This window comes from Chelonoidis abingdonii, chromosome 9, assembly GCF_003597395.2.
Source record: "Chelonoidis abingdonii isolate Lonesome George chromosome 9, CheloAbing_2.0, whole genome shotgun sequence".
Taxonomy (NCBI): domain Eukaryota; kingdom Metazoa; phylum Chordata; order Testudines; family Testudinidae; genus Chelonoidis; species Chelonoidis abingdonii.
The window spans coordinates 79,951,322-79,968,448 of NC_133777.1; the positions used below are offsets into that span (position 1 = coordinate 79,951,322).

Here is a 17,127-nt window from a genome sequence, read left to right on the forward strand (position 1 = left end):
TGGTAGACACAACTTCAAAAGAGGTTACGCTCTCTTGTCTGCCTGGAACAGAACGATGGGAGGGATGGACAGGGATCCCCCAGGCGTCACATCTAAATGGCCATGGCAGACTTATCTCTGAAACTGCTGCTTAGTATTGCAACCAGTTACAACATTAAAGGCTTGTCTACATTACAAATACTCAGCCAAACACAGCGATACTGGTACAACTACGATGGCAGAGCCCCTTAGTGCAGATGCAGCGTAAGCAGACAGAAGGAGTTCTACCAGCGCCATTAAACCACCTCCCCAGAATACGTTAGCTTAGCTTTATCAACAGAAGCACTCTGTCTACGGGGGGGCGGAGGGGTGTCAGCATAGGTTTGTTGGCTATGGGATGTGTCTCTTCTTTCTTTGCCAAGAAGCAGTGTAGCAGAATACAGAGGACAAGACACCAGGAAGGAGACTAGGTTTCCATGCCCAGCTTTGTCACCACGCTCACTGTTTGGCCTTAGATAAATCACTCAACATCTCTGTGTCTAAGACGTTTCATCTTCAAAACAGAGATAGGGATACTTACCCACCTGTGCATCATGCGTTGGGATCTATGGATGAAATACATGATCTACAAGTGTTGCTAATTATTGCTGTTATTTCAAAATTCTGCATTCTTCTTAGAGCTGAATTATTTAACTATCTAATTAGAACCTTGATGTTTCTGAGAAAACAATCACACCATCAAATGAACAGCTACTAGAAGGCCAACACAACAGAAGCTTCTGAACCAGACATTAAGTGTCAATAGCTATTTGGCTACATGGAAACCTGCATGCACAGACCTAGCTGAGCAAATACACAGCTGCCAGCAATATTTCAACCAATGGAAATTCAGCTACCTCTCCCAGGAACTGGGATGTCAGAGGGGTGTGCTTCTACAAAAGCCTCCATTGGAAAAGAAAATCAAACAAATGAGTAATAATCCAGGTGGGTTTAGAACTCGTGAAAGGTGCCATATTTCCTAGAAGGCAAGGACCATGGGCCATAGCAATGCAAATCTCTATAGGCTGCCTGCCACTGTGCTTCACTCTGACCCACAAGTGTTCAGCGTAAGCTGAGGGGATATCACATAATTCGATCTCCCGGTTCATACACTCCTTTGCCCCTCTGCTGAGATTGCCAAGAAGAGGGTTAAAATCTCATTCTTTTTGCAGATAACACCATCCTTTACACTCTCAATTCCATTCTATTCCGAATTCCAGTCGATTCAAAAAACATGCTTCACCCAGAAACAGTAGCACCCACCCTCTCTTTCCTTCCTTACCGCCTCCTCCATTCGTGCACTGGCATCCCTTCCATCTCTTTCCTCGGCGTTCGCCAAGCCCAAAGCTTCACCCCTCTCGGTCGTCTTTCTCCAAAGACTGTCTGCGGCTAAACAGAACAGGGCCTGTATCCCCTAATGCTGCCCTGCACTGCCCGTAGCCCTCTCAAACTATAAACTTCTTTCTCTGCTTCTTCTGCCTTCTGTGAGTTTGCAGAATTGTTTAGGACAGGCCAGTTTGTAATTGTTTAGCACAAGCCATGTCGGGAGTGCAAAAACCAAGGATTCATATCACATGCTCCCCAGAAGGCGCAGAGAGGAAAAAAAAATCCATGGAACATAACAAAAATCACAACGGATTTCCCGTTCCAAATATAGCACAAAATCGCATGATCAGAGTGAAAATCTTCAAAGTGCTGCCACTGCTATTGCTAATGAGGATTTTGCAGTTCACATGGGGAAAAGAATTAAAAAAAAAGCAGCTAAGAGTTATGCAGGGGAAGCCCATTCTGCTATGATAGGCCAAAATCTCATCTCTTAAAGTTATCTGTCAAAGAGCAATCTCACTTCTTCGGCCTTTGCAGGGATTGTGGACACAGTGCACAAGTCCAGTGACATGTGAGGGAGGAGCTATGGTATGAGAAACTATGATGATCTGACGTATTAGTCAGTGACAGAGGCAGGTCACTTCACCTAGCCAGGCCTCAGCTTCCTCCTCGCCTAGTTCCTCACGTGCAAAGCACTGCGGAAATGAAAAGCTCAAAGAACTCAGAGGGGTTTGATTACACTTGAATTCCTGGCCACAAGTTAGAATCATTTCTCAGACAGAGCTGGAAGCTTCTGCAGTGACTAAAATCAGCTCAGTTATATTTAAACTCCCTACAGTTCGTTTCCTTCATTTGCTCTCACTTACCTCACATGCCGACATGCGGCTCTGAAGTAACTGCAGATTCTCTCCGGGGTACGGTGACAAATACCACACACAAGGACTGCTACCCAGAATAGCTCCTGTTTCGGTCCCATTAGGAACTTGAGAAAACTGGCATCTGCCTCTACTACTCATTCTTTCCCGGAACTGCTCAGAAAATAACGCAGCTAGCAATCAGAACATCTATGAGTAGGTGGGAGCAGCTAGCCAAGGCCAGCAGGTCCTTGTGCATCTGTAAATACTCCAGCAGTGTGAGAGCCAAACGTCACAGATTGCGCGTACAAAAAGTCAAGCCTAGCGCCCGAGAAGTCAGGCGCATCAAGTTTCCATTAACTACCCTGCATTTCCCAGGTAATTGTGCACCCTAGGACTTAATGAGAAATAATGAGCTGGCATGCAGCTCCAAGTGGCAGCCAAGAAAACTAATAGGAAAATATTTAAATATATTTTATTGCAGATGTGGGGAAACGAGTCTTGCTACCGTCATCTCACAGCGTACAGCCCAGGAGAAGAGACAAGGACCTTACAGATTATCTTCACCAGCACTGCAACATGGGTGCCCAGGATCAATCTGAGTGAGGACCACGGTGGCAGCCTACAGGGCCTAATTAGTGTAGCATTAGAGACAGCATGGTCTCTAGACCCTGCTCAATCACTCATACAGTGTGGCCACAGACAACAAAACCTAGCTACACCGCTGCTGCCCTGGCTGCAGAATGGAGCTAACACTGCTTACCTGCCTTGCATGATTGTGAGGGCAAAGCCTGGCCTCATCTACCCACTCCCTCCTCATGTCATTAACGGCAACGATCCCTAAGGTTCAGACAAACAGCCTCACCGCTCCACTGTAAACCATGAGGGGGAAATGAAGGCGTGAAAGAGAGGAGACAAGAAGAAGAACAAGACAGACTGCAAAATCATCAAGATGCACCCATAAAAACATTACACTGATACCTAGGTATCGGGGATGAGTGTTTCAGAACTGTGATTACGTGGCTGTGTAAACCGCTACATCATTGTTGGTCTGGTTTATTTTTAAAATTTGGCATATAACTGTGCTTTGGAATCTGAGTTTTCATTAACACCCACACACACAAAAAAAAATTATAATAATAATATTTACATCTCCAGCCTTTCCGGTTGTGAAGAAAACCTTCAAAGCACAAAACAAATGGGAACTGACTCATTTCTTGCCATGGGTTGTTCACGCTGAAGCCCAATCAAGATGCTTTAAACGCCAGTATCATTAACCGTTCTGGGGTTCCCGCCACATAATTTGAGTCTAACGCGGCACATAGGATACTCTTATTTTGTAACCCCTGGTTCGCTTTCTGCTCCCTCCTTGCTCTTTGCTGCTCCCACTGCATCATGTCTAGAACCAGGTCCTGATCTTGCAATTACATCTGGGCAGGGATCCATGCATAAACCAAACAAAGTCAATGGGACACCATGCAAGTGTAAATGGTCCACCCATGTGGATCATATGGCAAGAACAGTACCTTACTCTGCAAGCTCCTCTGGACAGGGACAAAATCTCACTTGTACCTAGAACCCAAACAGTTAATATTTCCATAAATCAGAACTAACGGCTGCTGCTGGCTCCACTATGCATCTTGATGGCAGGAGAAATTTAATTTACTTTTGATAACTTCTGGCCATTTTGAATAGCTGCTTTTCTTTTAAAAAGAAAAAGAAAGTGACCATTTCCCACCCATGCCATTAATCTCACGTAAAGGCCAGCAAAGCCTTGCAAAGTCTCACTGACTTTATCCCACTTTTACTACTGTTGAGCAGGATTAGCCTTAACTGAGCTCACCTCACATTAGCTGAGGATTATTCATTAGTCATCAGCCTATAATCACTTGCATTTTCCAACACAGCCCGTACATGTATCACGCAGATAGCTCAGATAATCCAAGTCACGTTTTTTTAATGAAATCTGCAAGAAACACATACCCCAACCACTTTCCCCCACTCCTCCAAAATACCCAATTAGTTCAGCTTAGGAAACGCTATAAAAAATTAATATTGTGAAATTTCCAGTCTAACAAGTTTCTGATGAGAATATTCCCTACTAGGGCAATGTACTTTTTTTAAACCACAACCAAACACTACCCAGGGAGGGGCAGGGTTCACGGAAGCCAGAGAGCCCCATTAGCCCATTCTGTGGCACCTGGATTAAGAATTAGGCCCAGCTGGGCAGAATCAGGCTGGGTGGTTCCCATAAAGGAAGGACTGCAGGGTTAATAGGGAGGACTGAGAGAGGTGAGCTGCAGCAGGGAGCTTATCCCCTGGGACTTGGCCTGAAGGGAGAGGACAGCAGGGGTAGAGAGGTTCCAGGCAGCTGCCAGAGAGTCTGGAAGTCACACTGAGAAAGCTTCTACATTCAGCTTTCTGCAGCTATGTGGGTACCTGAACTCTGGCTCCCAAACATCTGCAATAGTCTGGATTTCCCCATTGCTAAGTGTCACCCAACAATCCCTATGGTGTTTTTCTGCATTGGTGCATCTAGATGCTGTGGCATAGACAAGGGTAAAAAAGGCTTCTCTAGCATCAGGACACTAGTAAGGAGACCTACATTTTGTCTGGATTTTAGCTCCCACTGTTGCTAGCACTTGCGCAGAAAACTGCTCAGGATGTTATGGAGTATAAACCCACTCAGTTGCTAGCCCCTGCTGAAGCCTACCATGCCCACACTACTATCGTTACCCATGCTAGTTAGATTGCAGCTGGCGTGGGGATGTCTCTCTTTGCTACAATCGTATCTTCATGTGCACTGTAGACATCCTGTTAGCAGCTAGCTTTGCAGTGCTGTTACAGCATAGAAGGCGGCTTCTTGGCTTTTCTAAGTATGGGGAAGGAGCGGAATTTGGCAACTAGAATGAAGAGCTGAATGAATACACACACAGCCAAGAGTCTCTCTCAGTCACTGCATATGGGAAATCAGAACTATGCCATGGCAATGTCTCCACCTGCTGGCTGAAAGGAGCTTTACCAAAGTGCCTTGACTGGTACAGAAGAACAGAGAGTAAAAGAAATAATTTGACAGCTCACACTGCCGCTAAAGTGTTATTGAAAGCCTTTCACACTACACTGAACTCTCTCTACTAATGCAAAAAATTCTGGCAGCAACAACAAACACTAACTAAATTGGAAGCTATTCTGTGCTGGTAGCTGGAAGCAACCTCCACCTACCTTTGTTTTGCACATATACAGAAAACCCAATGACAACACTGGAGACAACATTCTTAACCTGGTTTCCAACTAGTAACATCTGAAAGGGCACGAGGTACAAAGCGTGCTCCTGTGGGCCACTGATTAATGGATCAACATTTGACATTCGGACCAAGAGTCTCTCTCCTCAGCAAAATGTTCATTGTGCATTATTTAGAGATAAGAGAGTACAGCACAGAGAGGAAGAAATAAATTGGATTTACTGTGATCTAGGAAAAAAGGGGCTAAATAATTTAGATCAACATTTTGTGTTCTCCGACAAAAGCTGCAATCAATAAACAACCTAGTTAGCAACCCCAAGAAAAAAAAATGAAACCAGAGTTCCAAGACGCTTACTTTTCAATCACAATCATTGTCAAAGGCAGTAATTTACATGGCTAATACCGGAACCTGAAGCCTTCCCGTGCTGTTACATATCTCTTAGGGCATGAAGAAGGCTCCACCGTTGCTGTCTATCCTGGGCTGCTCTTTGTATGTCCCCTCTGTTGTTAAGTTTCATAAGTTTTCTCACTCTGAGCAGTGTTCGGAGGAATTCATTCAATCAGCCCTTTTGATATGTTCTTCCAATTGCCCAGTGGCTCACCTGCCAAGGCAGCGGTCTGGCTTCAGTCTTAACACAGATCCCAAATATTTCCATCTTCTTTTCTGGATAACATGAGAGATGAGGGGTTGTTGAACCCTCTGCCAAATCTCAGCATTTGTTATAAGCTTATTCCATTTAAGAGCTAGTATTTTTCTACAGCATTTAGACATCTATTTTTCCCTTTGGTGGATTGCCAGCTCTCTCAGCCAAACATTAAAATGCAAATAACATTGGCGTTGAAGATCTGAAATTTAGTCTTTAAACTTCAGATTTTTCAATGACCAAATCTTGTTGAAGCTGATGAATGCAGATCCTTGCAATTTGTGACATCATTTCCTTCTGAACATCCCCATTGGTTTGCACGTTACTGCCCAGGTACGTACATTGGCTCATTTCTTGTATTCCTTTGCCTTCTAAAGTAATGCTGAGCTGGGGTGTAAATTAGATTTGCTTTTTCAAAACTGCTTATTGATCCCGTGTTTTTTGCAATGTGGACAGTCTTTACTTGTATGTTGGTTGAGCAGTCACTTACAAGAGCAACGTCAACAGCAAAACCTAGACCTTCTAGCATACTGTTGTCGTGCCGTGCAATGCCTGTTTGTACCCATCTACCCTTATTCTCATAGCGAAGGCCACAGTGATGCCAAACAGGAGAAGTGAAAGAATGCATCCTTGTTTGACACCAGTGTCTATGTTTGAATCATTCACTCAAGCCTGCGTTTACTTTAACAGGGCAAACTTCAACTTGATAGAAGGTCTTTTGTTGGCATGCCACAGCAGGTCAAGATGGTCCAGAATGAATTGCAAAGGGAGCTGTGAAATGCTTTCTTGAAACCTATGCAGATTAAGTGCTTTTTACCATTCGATGATTATTCTTAGTGTGAAAATGTGCCTAACGTGATCTTGTGGATTGCTCTTCCTTTAGACTCACCACAACCATTTCCTTTATTCAACTTAAGGTGCTACTGCAGCATGATAGGAATGTACCACCTCACCAGTTATTGCAGTCGCTTAACGTCATCTTTCCATGGTATTTTGACTATAATCCCAGTTTTCCATTGTTCTGGAGGCTTTTCCTCATCCTAGGTCTCATCAACTTGAGCTTTCAGCTTTTCCCCACTCACTTGGTCTTCACCAGCAGCTTTCTCAAGTTTTAATATTTTTATTGATTTCTTTGTCAAAGTCAATAGTTTCTTTTGGCACCGGTCTCTTTAGCATCTCTGAAAGGACTCTGCCCATCGCTCTCTTTTATCTTTTTCTGTTGTTGAAGTATTTCCTTGTTTACATCATCCTGAGGGCCTGAGGGATAAACTTGTCAAGCAGGACCTTGTTGAGCTGATAAAAGTGTTTTCCTATCACCGCCCAACAGCCTGCATTATGTTTACAAAATCATTCTTGAGAAGGGAGATTGTAACTGTTTTTTTGGTCAAGGTAGACGAGAGATTTGCAGTCAGTATTTGACCAGATGCTGGATTTCTTTTGTGCCATTGATCTTCAATGCACATATCGCAGAAAGGTACTGACTAAGCAATAATCCATGCTGCCCGTGCAAGTATGTAAATAAGCCTATGCGATGTATTTGCTGATTACTAGTAAATGGTTGCTCTCTAGTGACACCATGCCTTGCACCGCCCATGGGCATCTCTAACAACACAACTTCCTGCGTCTACCTCAGTTGCAGAATGCGCTACAAATCACTAAGGGAATAATACTGGACAATCAAACAAAATGAGGCCTCAGCACAAAGGCATTTGGCTTCCTGCAATCCAGGCTCCATGACACAGCTGTGAACATGTGCGAACCAGCGCCCGACAACCCATACGCAAGCCTCATCTCCTGCAGCGACCCCCAACCTTCCAGGTAAACCTCTGTCTCTCCAAGCCTCTGCAGAACTGCTCACACCTCCAATGCCTGGTTCACTCTGCCTGCTCCCCCACATGTCCATACCCTCCTAAGGCTCCATCTCTCCTCCAACACTCAGCATGCTTTCCCAAAGCTTTGCCAGGAGCAGAGCTAGCATACGTGTCTGGAAACCAAAGTCGCTAACGGAACTAACACAGATTAACTGGGTGACTTGGATTAGGAGAACAATTCTGCGTTGTGTTTTTTGAAGTGGCTGTGATGTTAGCAGAATATGGAGTGTATCAGGTTGGAAACTCTGGGTTGGGGTTTGACAAACCCAAAGAAATGTGAGAAAAATAAAAGGGCAGAGAGTTCCAAAAAGAGCACTTGTAACTCCTTCCTCTGCTAAAGCCAGTATATATTTTAGTTTTAAAAAATATCATGGAAAATTCAATTATCCTCTGGCGACTCAGTGTGCCCAGTCTGGAGATCTGATCCAGCCACCAAGGTGTCATGCACAGGGATTTTAGTCTCGATTTAAGTGCAAATCTCAAGGCAGCTTTAAACTATGGAGTCACCACTGATATGCCCATGACAGATGGATAACCGAAGCCCTTGTAGGCAATCGAAGAATTTGGCCCAAAATACTTAATAGATTCAGAGGAGACAGCAAGAGAAATCCACTGCGTCAGACCTATTTGGTCACGCCAATTAACTTAATTGGCTATTGATTGTTTAATTAAAGATTCGCAAGGAGGCAAATCCCCAAGTATAGAAGGTAAAACACAAGACAGTTTGTCACCTTCACATCCTCCCAGTAATGGCAGTGAATGTCAAGAGACACCCCCTGTGGCAGAAGAATCCTGTTCTCAGGCCCTGTTCCTTCCTCATCTCATTCGACAACTCATTTTTGAAACGTGATTGCTGCTTTTAACCCATGAGGAGTTCCCGAGATCTTTCCCCATGCGCTGATCCATTTTAAACTGCTCAAGTCTCGCATTGTAAAATTAAAATGGGGCCAAATCATCGCAACTCTACAGGAACAAAAGCACAGTAGACCTGGGCAGGGAACAGGGGGTCGGAGTGGAGGAGTACTGCCAATCTTCACATCCAACGCTCTTTTCAGGTGGGCCAGAAAATAAAGAGGGTGAAGCTAGGGTAAAGGTGTACTCCACTGTACTCCAGTTCTCCCATCCTCTTGGGTGAGGGAGCTCTATCAGAGCCATGCTGCCACGGTCATAGTGTTTAAGGCCAGAAGGAACTGGGAGAGTGGCAGGGGCAATGTGGGGCACAAGTCCCCCAGGGTAGCCTCCTGCAGGATTTGTTGCATCCATACCCCTGCTAGGTTCTACGCTGGGACAAACTTTGCTCCCCCTCACTCCCGAGCCTAAGTGTTTAGCAAACATGCAGCACCACCAGCACCGACGCAGGAGGGACATGTCTCTTAAATATTAACAACCCTCAGATGATGAATCTGTGTCATGAATCTGTGTCATGAATCTGTGTCATGAATTTAAAAAAAGAAATAAGTACAAGCCAGACCAGGAGCTTCAATACCTAGGTTACATTTAAAGAGGCAGAGCCAAAATGCAGATCTTGATTTAAATTTTTTTTAAAATGCACCTAATGTTAAAATCACTCCCTCCCCATGATGGGCACTGGGTCATGTTAATCACCCACTATGATGGACAATGAGGTACTCAGCCTGCAATCCTCGCACTCTTTGAGCAGTGCTGGACTTTTGACATAAAGCAGATCCACAGTGGATCAATGGGGTTGCTCAGATGTGACAGCAGAGCAGGCTTTGGCCCAGAAACAGAGAGAAGCCCACACACAGAAATAAAAAAGTTCATAGGAGCATCTGTAAATTAGGAACATCACCCATCCACCAACTGCAGGCAAAGGGCCTTGACTCTGAGATCTGCAAACCACAGAGCAGGAGATACAGGAAAAAAACGAGCATCCAGGAGGAGGTGATGTGTGGAAGATTCCCCCCTTTCTGCTCAGGACCATGCCCTGTCATGCAAATTTGCTGTCTACCCACACACAGTCAGCAAGTTAAGCCCTGCAGGGAATGTCATTTCTCAGTAGCTGCCACTCTAGCAAATTTTTACCTTGCTTAATGTAAACACTGATTAGCTCTTCCCCAGAATGTTAACCTTTTGTTTCTCTCTAGAAGCCAACAGAACTTGACAGGGTTTGGTTTCAGCAGCCCAGCACAGTAAATGCTGCTAAGGGCTCCTCCCTGGCACCAGGAAGCCATGCACAGAGTGATGTTTAACATCCCTAGGAGCTGTAGAGCACGTCCGGATGTGCCCGACTCATAAAGTTGATCAGAGATATGATCGCTCTGGATATTATAGAGGGATGAGGGCAAAGTCAATATTACCACACTGCGGAGCTGAGTACCAAGAATCAATTACCCCACCAAGAGGACCAGACAAAGGGTCAATGCTGCAAGTTACCTCCACCATCCACCACCAGAATGAGGCCTAAATTCTCATTGTCCATCTCAAACTAACATTACAATTCCTTGCCACTTTTCTGGCTCTCCTCCCACAATGACCCACATGGGACAAGCATGCTACACAAGCCACTATTTGCTGCTTTTCTACTCAAGCGTATCATGGTAGAGGGTGGGAGGAGGAAACCAAATCAGAGGAAAATGAGACTTTTATTTTTTTTTTGAAAGAATAAAGTAGAGGTTGAAAGGCTCTACTGCCTAAATGGCAATGGGCATCACCACTGTTTAAAAACATAAACCACCTGTAGGTTAATAAATCAGAACTCAACGTATTTGGGGTTACTGAAGCATGGGAATCGAATAAACGCTATAAAGCTACTTTGTGTGGAGAACTCCATCACCCTTTTCCAGCACCTTACAACATTCCCTGCCAGATAGATAAATATCAGTAGTATCCTCCCTTTACAAAATGGAGAAACTGAGGTAGAGCGGTTGAGTGGCCTGCCCGGACCCAAGAACATCAACGTCAGAGCTCAGGGATTCCTGGCTTCCAGTCCTGCGTTCAGGCCATGTTCTCCCTACAAGGAAATGGAAAGCACACTAGCGAGAAGGCCATTTGATGCAAATGCTGGTATCACAATAAAACAATGCTTTGGGGTTGTTGTTTTTTAAGCATAAAACAAGAGTAAAATAAAACAAATTATAGACATCAGGCCAAGTTCCTCTCCTGAAGATGATAGAGTTGCATCAGAGTTGAATTTGGTCTAATATGTGCTAGGCAAGACCTTATAACAAAGATTTACCATTTTTCCTTTAGTATTACAGCTGACTATAAAACAAACATTTGCTTTCTACAGATAACAAAATGACTAAAATGATCATACTCGATTTGTAAGTGTTTGGGTTACCCTTTCTCTGTCTGAGAAATGATTCTAACTTTCAATTACCCATGCAAAAATCTTCTACCTATAGCCCCTATATATCCCCTATCCGTAACACACACAACTCCATGCAAAAGTTTGGGATGGATTCCAACAACAAATTACAATGAGATTAAACATTAATTCCCATCTTAATTATATAACCATGACTAGGCTCAATGGTATCACAGCCATTAAATGCTAGAAGAGTGTGTTGAGTACAGGCTGGGTCCTCTCAGAATGCTAAGTACTTGCACTGGTGCAAACACAGCTGCATTTTGCCCGTGGCTGTGAGCAGCTGTCTTGCTATGGCTGACCGTCACCTATGGGCACAAAGATTCTGCTATTGTACATGAATGCTATAGTGGCAACGGTACCAGGGGGTCACAATCAAACTTTTACACACACACACAGGGCAAGCCAGCAGTCTGTCTCCACAGCATCTCATTACCAATGTGCTCTTCATCACTGTAGCATTTAAGTGCCACATAATCATTAATGGATTCTAAACAAACGACCCCCTGGGGGGGAAAAAAAGAAGGAGGTACTGTCCCCATTTCTTTTTAAGATGGGCAACTGGGACACGAGGGTAAATTAAGTGACTGGCCCATGGTCTCAGCACAAGCTGAGCTGGGAACGGAATACATGACTCCCGAGTCCCAGTTCAGTGCCCTACCCACTAGACCAAACTTCCAATAACTGGTATCAAAATTCACTGCAAAAAAATATGAGAAATGTGGAAAGCGTTGTTTGTTCAAGAGTTTAACTTTTTTTCTTATTGATTCAGCGTAACTCAATGGTGGAGGAATAAGAAGGTATAAAAAAATAAAAACATGGCGAGGCAAGCCTCTCTGTATGGAGCTGCAGAGAGAAACCCCACATTTGATTTCCCCACTCACCTGGTGCAATAGAAAAGAAAGAGAAACTATGCCAGAAAGATTTTTACTTTAGAGATCTGAGACTGGAGGTTTCCTACTGATCTGTCAGAAAGATGGTCTGTCAGGACTAGGGTGACCAGACAGCATGTGTGAAAAATCAGGACAGAGTGTGGGGAGTAATAGGAGCCTATATAAGAACAAGCCCCAAATATCAGGACTGTCCCTATAAAATCGGGACATCTAGTCACCCTAGTCACGACAGCCACAGCACAACTGCAGCAAATCAAGACCTGCACCTGGAAATGAGCCATGTTTGAAATCAGATTATTTGTGCCTCAGAACATGGCCTCTCACAAGGGCACTGCAGATGCTACAAGGATGTCTCAAACACAATGGAAAACTGAGTCTCTAGGAAGTACACCTCCCCTCACCCCACTGTGCAAACCAACATTCGCCCACCCCCCAAAAAAAACAGCAACCAAGTGAGGCTGCAATAGCATAGTCATCAGGGCAGGTGAATCTGCATGCAGGTGATGGCCTGCAATGAACCAGCTACCATGGCGAAAGGCAAAAGACAAGACATGTGACCTCTGGAACAGGAGCAAGACTGACAGTTCTAGGCAAAGGCACTATGCCTATTCAGCACTCCAGGGCTGCAGAGCCAGAAAGAATGCGACAAGAACAAAACAGAGAGAAAGTTAGGTAACAGAGGAAGAAAAACAGTTCAGAAACCACAAAGGAGATTTTACAACAGACACCAGTTACATAAACCTAGATGGATTTCATCTGAGCAATCAATTGGAAAGCTAGCTCTCCCCCTCCCACTGGCCAAATGCAAGCTGTGTCCCTTTAGAGAGCCCCATGCGAAGAAAGCAGTACAAACCCCTTTGGCAGAGCCAAGCAAGAGTCTTTCAAAAAAAATCCTTCCTGGCTCTTTAGGGAAAACTGTATCAAATTAGACAGCAGAAAGTTTTGCAGAATACCGGGCCCGATTCTCAGCGTAGCTTCATTAAAGTCCATGGGGGAAGATTTTCCCATTCCAGTTTCTTCGTAAGTGTCTCATACCCCCAATGCTTGAATTTTGGATTGAAACAAGTGGCCACGGGGTCAAATTCACAACTTTTAAAAAGCATTTCAATCTTTCAGAGAATTAATTTGAGATTAAAACAATTCAAGACTTTTGTTTTCACAGTAAAGCCCACCTGTTGACCACACACACCTCCCTCACCACCACCAAAACCACCAACTTCGCTTCTGAATCTTCCTCCACATTGTGCTGTCTATTCCTGCACTAGCGTAAACCAGCCAGCAGCAATAGTACAGAAGAGGTCATTTTGTTTCCAGGCACAACAGCAGCCAATAATTAAAAACCATTGCAAATCCTAGAGAAGGAATTCCAAATTTCTTCTTGAATCTTGTTTGAAAACTAAAGTTTCAACCCTTTAAAATCATTATTTTTGATTATAATAAGTACTGCAGTGGTACCCAAAGGCTCCACCCACTGTGCTGTTTGTTCAACATAAGAACCGCCAAACTGGGTCAGACCAAAGGTCCATCTAGCCCAGTATCCTGTCTTCCAACAGTGGTCAATCTCAGGTGCTTCAGAGGGAATGAATGAAACAGGTAACCACCCAGTGATCCATCCCCTGTCACCCATTCCCAGCTTCTGGCAGCCCAACACTACTCTCCATCACCTGCCTCATCCTCTGCCTCACCTCTACACTTCTGCTGCTGCCTGCACCTTTCCTGCCAAACACACAAGGAACCTTGGCTCCTGCCCCAAAAATCTGACAAGTTAATACGGAAACAAAAAACTACAATCTTGTACCATGAGCACTATTTGGGGCTAAAAGTTAAGGCCACATGCTCCCCTCAGATGACAATGGGCCACAGTAATTTTGTGAGCATGCAATTCTGCACCTATATTATGCGATAATCTGGCCCTTCAAATAGCATCAGTAGGATTCAGAGTCAACTCCCAGTTTAGACAACAGGAGCAGTTCACATCTCTCAAGGTTAATACATCCCTGCATCCTTCCACTCATATTGAAAAGGGTTATCTTTGCAAATTTAAGGGCTAGATACTTTAATAAATGAAAACTTATACTCTGCTGAACCTGAAACCATCAGAGGACTGAATAAATATATGCAGTGAAACAGACATGACACTCCCAGTTTAAATCTTCGTTTTGTGTGTTTTTCTTAAATCAAAAAAACCTAAGTCTAGTGGACATTTAACGCACATGATATTGCAACAATGCAGTTGTATCAAACCACGACTTTCTAATCTTTTTCAGAGAAACAGTCAGATGCTTAAATGAGCAAGCGTACACAAAGAAGCAATGGATCCAAAGGTCCACAATGTGAACGAACCTTGGTGAAAGCGTCTATGGTTAAACACAGAGAGCCAAGGATTTAGATCCGCACAAACAGGGGAGTGACTGGTATGGTTATTATTGGATTACTTGATTGATCAACTAAATATTTGCCAATATGGTAGAACTAAGAAAACTGCACTGGTAGGCAGTAAGCTAGTGAAGTGAAAAGGAGAGTCATAGCATTTTTTTTTATTATTATTATTATTTTTTAAAGGTATAAAGAGGCACCTAGGCCTGATTGGAAGATTTCGGGAGCAAGATTTCATGCTCACCAAGAGGTTCCCATTTGAAGAAGGGAGGCTGTTTCCATTAGCTACACAAAGCTTTATGCAGAGCTTCCCCTAATTGAAAATCACACCTGGATGTTTTGCATGCAGAACACAAAGGCCTCGCACAGCCCAATGGGAGCATCCACTGTGACCCTGCTAGCCAGGGGCTGGCATTTCAGGTCCAAACTGGTGGCTGCATCAGAAATGCGGATTTGAGTTCTCCAGGCACTAAGATCCAACCAGCAAGTTCTCCTCTGCTGATAGAAAGTGATCTATGGAGCCAAGGAACAGCCTAATCTCAGAGCAGCCTGAACACTGCTCTCCATTGCCTCCCTCATGCTCTGCCTCACCCCTACACCTCTCCTGCTGCCTTCACCTTCCCTGCCACCAATGCCCTCCCTTCCCCACTCCCCTCAGTGCTGAGCTGGCCGGAGAGAAATGGCCCCTGTGAATTAGTCCCCCACAAATCTGGAGAGAAGAGGCCAGGGCAGGGTCTCCCTTGTGCACAGGAGCCCAGTGGTAGCACTGGACCCCTGAAGCCCGCTGGAGCCTGGCTCAGGCCCCAAGGGTGGGCGAGGCCGGGAGGTGGTCACAGGCTTAGGGGGGGTTGGCTTCTCTCCTTGCCTTTAGGGCACGTGGCTTCCCCCCACTGCCCAGGCCCACAGACAGAGGGGTTCTCACTCCCCCCACATCCTTCCCCAGGCCCCAGGCTGGCCAGCTCCCACCCCAGGGTGCAGCCGCAGCTCCTCCCCTTGCAATGGCTGGGACAGGCAGCAAAGGCACGTGGCTGAGGCAACACCCCCCAAGCTCCAGGAGAGAATCCGGGGGGCCAGCAGCGCCCCGGGTCAAGGGCCTCTCCCCCCCGCCCCCACCTGTGTCCTGGTATGCGGGGGGAGCAAGGGCTGCTCCCAGGACCCCCCTCGGACATCCAGCCTGGGCTCCCCCTCTGCCCTCGCCCCCACACGCCTGGAGGCAGCGCCCCCGCTCCGGAGGGAGCCGCCCCGCGCGGGTAGCACATGGCCCCGAGCGGCCGCTCCCAGAGCTCGGGCTGCGGGCACCGCTCCGAGCTCGCCCGTCCGCCCAGCGCAGCTGTAAACCGGGGGGTAAATTAACACCCCCCCCCCTTGCACTGAAATTTAACTTCCGGATCTGCCGGGCCGGGCGCCCCTTCACAATCCCAGGCCCCGACCCCGCCAACTTTTTGCAACGATTGGTGTCTTTGTGTTCTGTGTCTCTGCGCGTGTGTTTTGTGCTCATGCGTGTGTGTTTGTGTGTGTTGTCTCTGCGTGTTGTTCCGGCACGCGCCTGCCACCCACGCTCCAGCCACGCCGCTAGCCCCGCTGGGCAGGAGCCCGGAGAGCCGGCGGTGTTTTCCCGTAACGCGCCGCGCCTCTGTCCCGCCGGCGGGGCGCAGGGGCCGGGCCCCCGGCACCAGGCTGGGGCGGCGCCTGGCCGTGCCCGCAGTTGGCGGGGCTGCTGCCCGGCTCGCTCCGCCGCTAAGGAATAAAATCATCGCTGCGGCTCACAACCCTGGCAGGGCTCCGGGAGCCGCGCCGCGCAGGTTCATGCACCAGCAGCAGCCCACCGGGACCTGCAGTTCCCCCCTCCCCGGGCAGCTACACGATTGTATTGTCAGGGGTGAGGTGCACGCTCCTATCGCCGAGCGGAGTGCGAGACGGAGCCTTCCCCGGCTCTGCACCAGCCCTCTGGGTTGCTTGCTCAGAGGAGGGGGGCAAGGGGCTACCCCCAATACAGCCGCCCCTTCGCACACACCCCGATCCCCCCTTCACACAAACGCGAACCCCAAGAGCACTGATTACCTTCCACAGCCAGGACACAGAAGGTCAAAGAGAAAAAACCGAGACAAAGCAAGTCCTCCAGCGCCATGTAAACCCTTAAAATCTCCAGGGGGGGGAAAGCAGGGCTCTTCGAATGTCCAGCAGAAGAACATCTAAGAGGGGAGCTGAGTCTCCCTCCACTCCATCGCCATCTTGTGTGAATGTTAAAGACTATGTGAGTTAATTGCACACACACACACATGCACACACACTCAAGTCCCACTTTAGGTGTCCACTAGAGACGCCTGAACCTCTGCCAACAACCCAGCACACCCACACCCCTTTCTGTTTCTCCATGCAGCAGCATGCTGGAAGCTTTGAAGGAAACAGATTGGTCACTCCTTGCTGAAGAGCCCAGCTCTGTGCGCAGGGTTAGCAAACAAGCACCAGAGCATGACAAAAATAAAAAGTCTGGTGGTGGGCTCTGTATTTCTTTGTGCACGTGCAGAAGAGGAGGGGTCAGCTCTAGCTTGCACACTGTGCCAGTAGCTTTGCA

General features: G+C 46.4%; 1 protein-coding gene across 1 annotated transcript in view; it reads right to left on the minus strand.

The window, feature by feature from the left end:
* Positions 1-16,874, minus strand: part of IGDCC4 (immunoglobulin superfamily DCC subclass member 4) — a 174,666-nt gene extending 157,792 nt beyond the window's left edge. Inside the window, exon 1 of the mRNA XM_032766026.2 lies at positions 16,614-16,874. Coding sequence (XP_032621917.1) covers positions 16,614-16,833 — 220 coding nt within the window. The 5' untranslated portion in view covers positions 16,834-16,874. The remainder of the gene's footprint in view (positions 1-16,613) is intronic.
* Between the last annotated feature and the right edge of the window lie 253 nt (positions 16,875-17,127).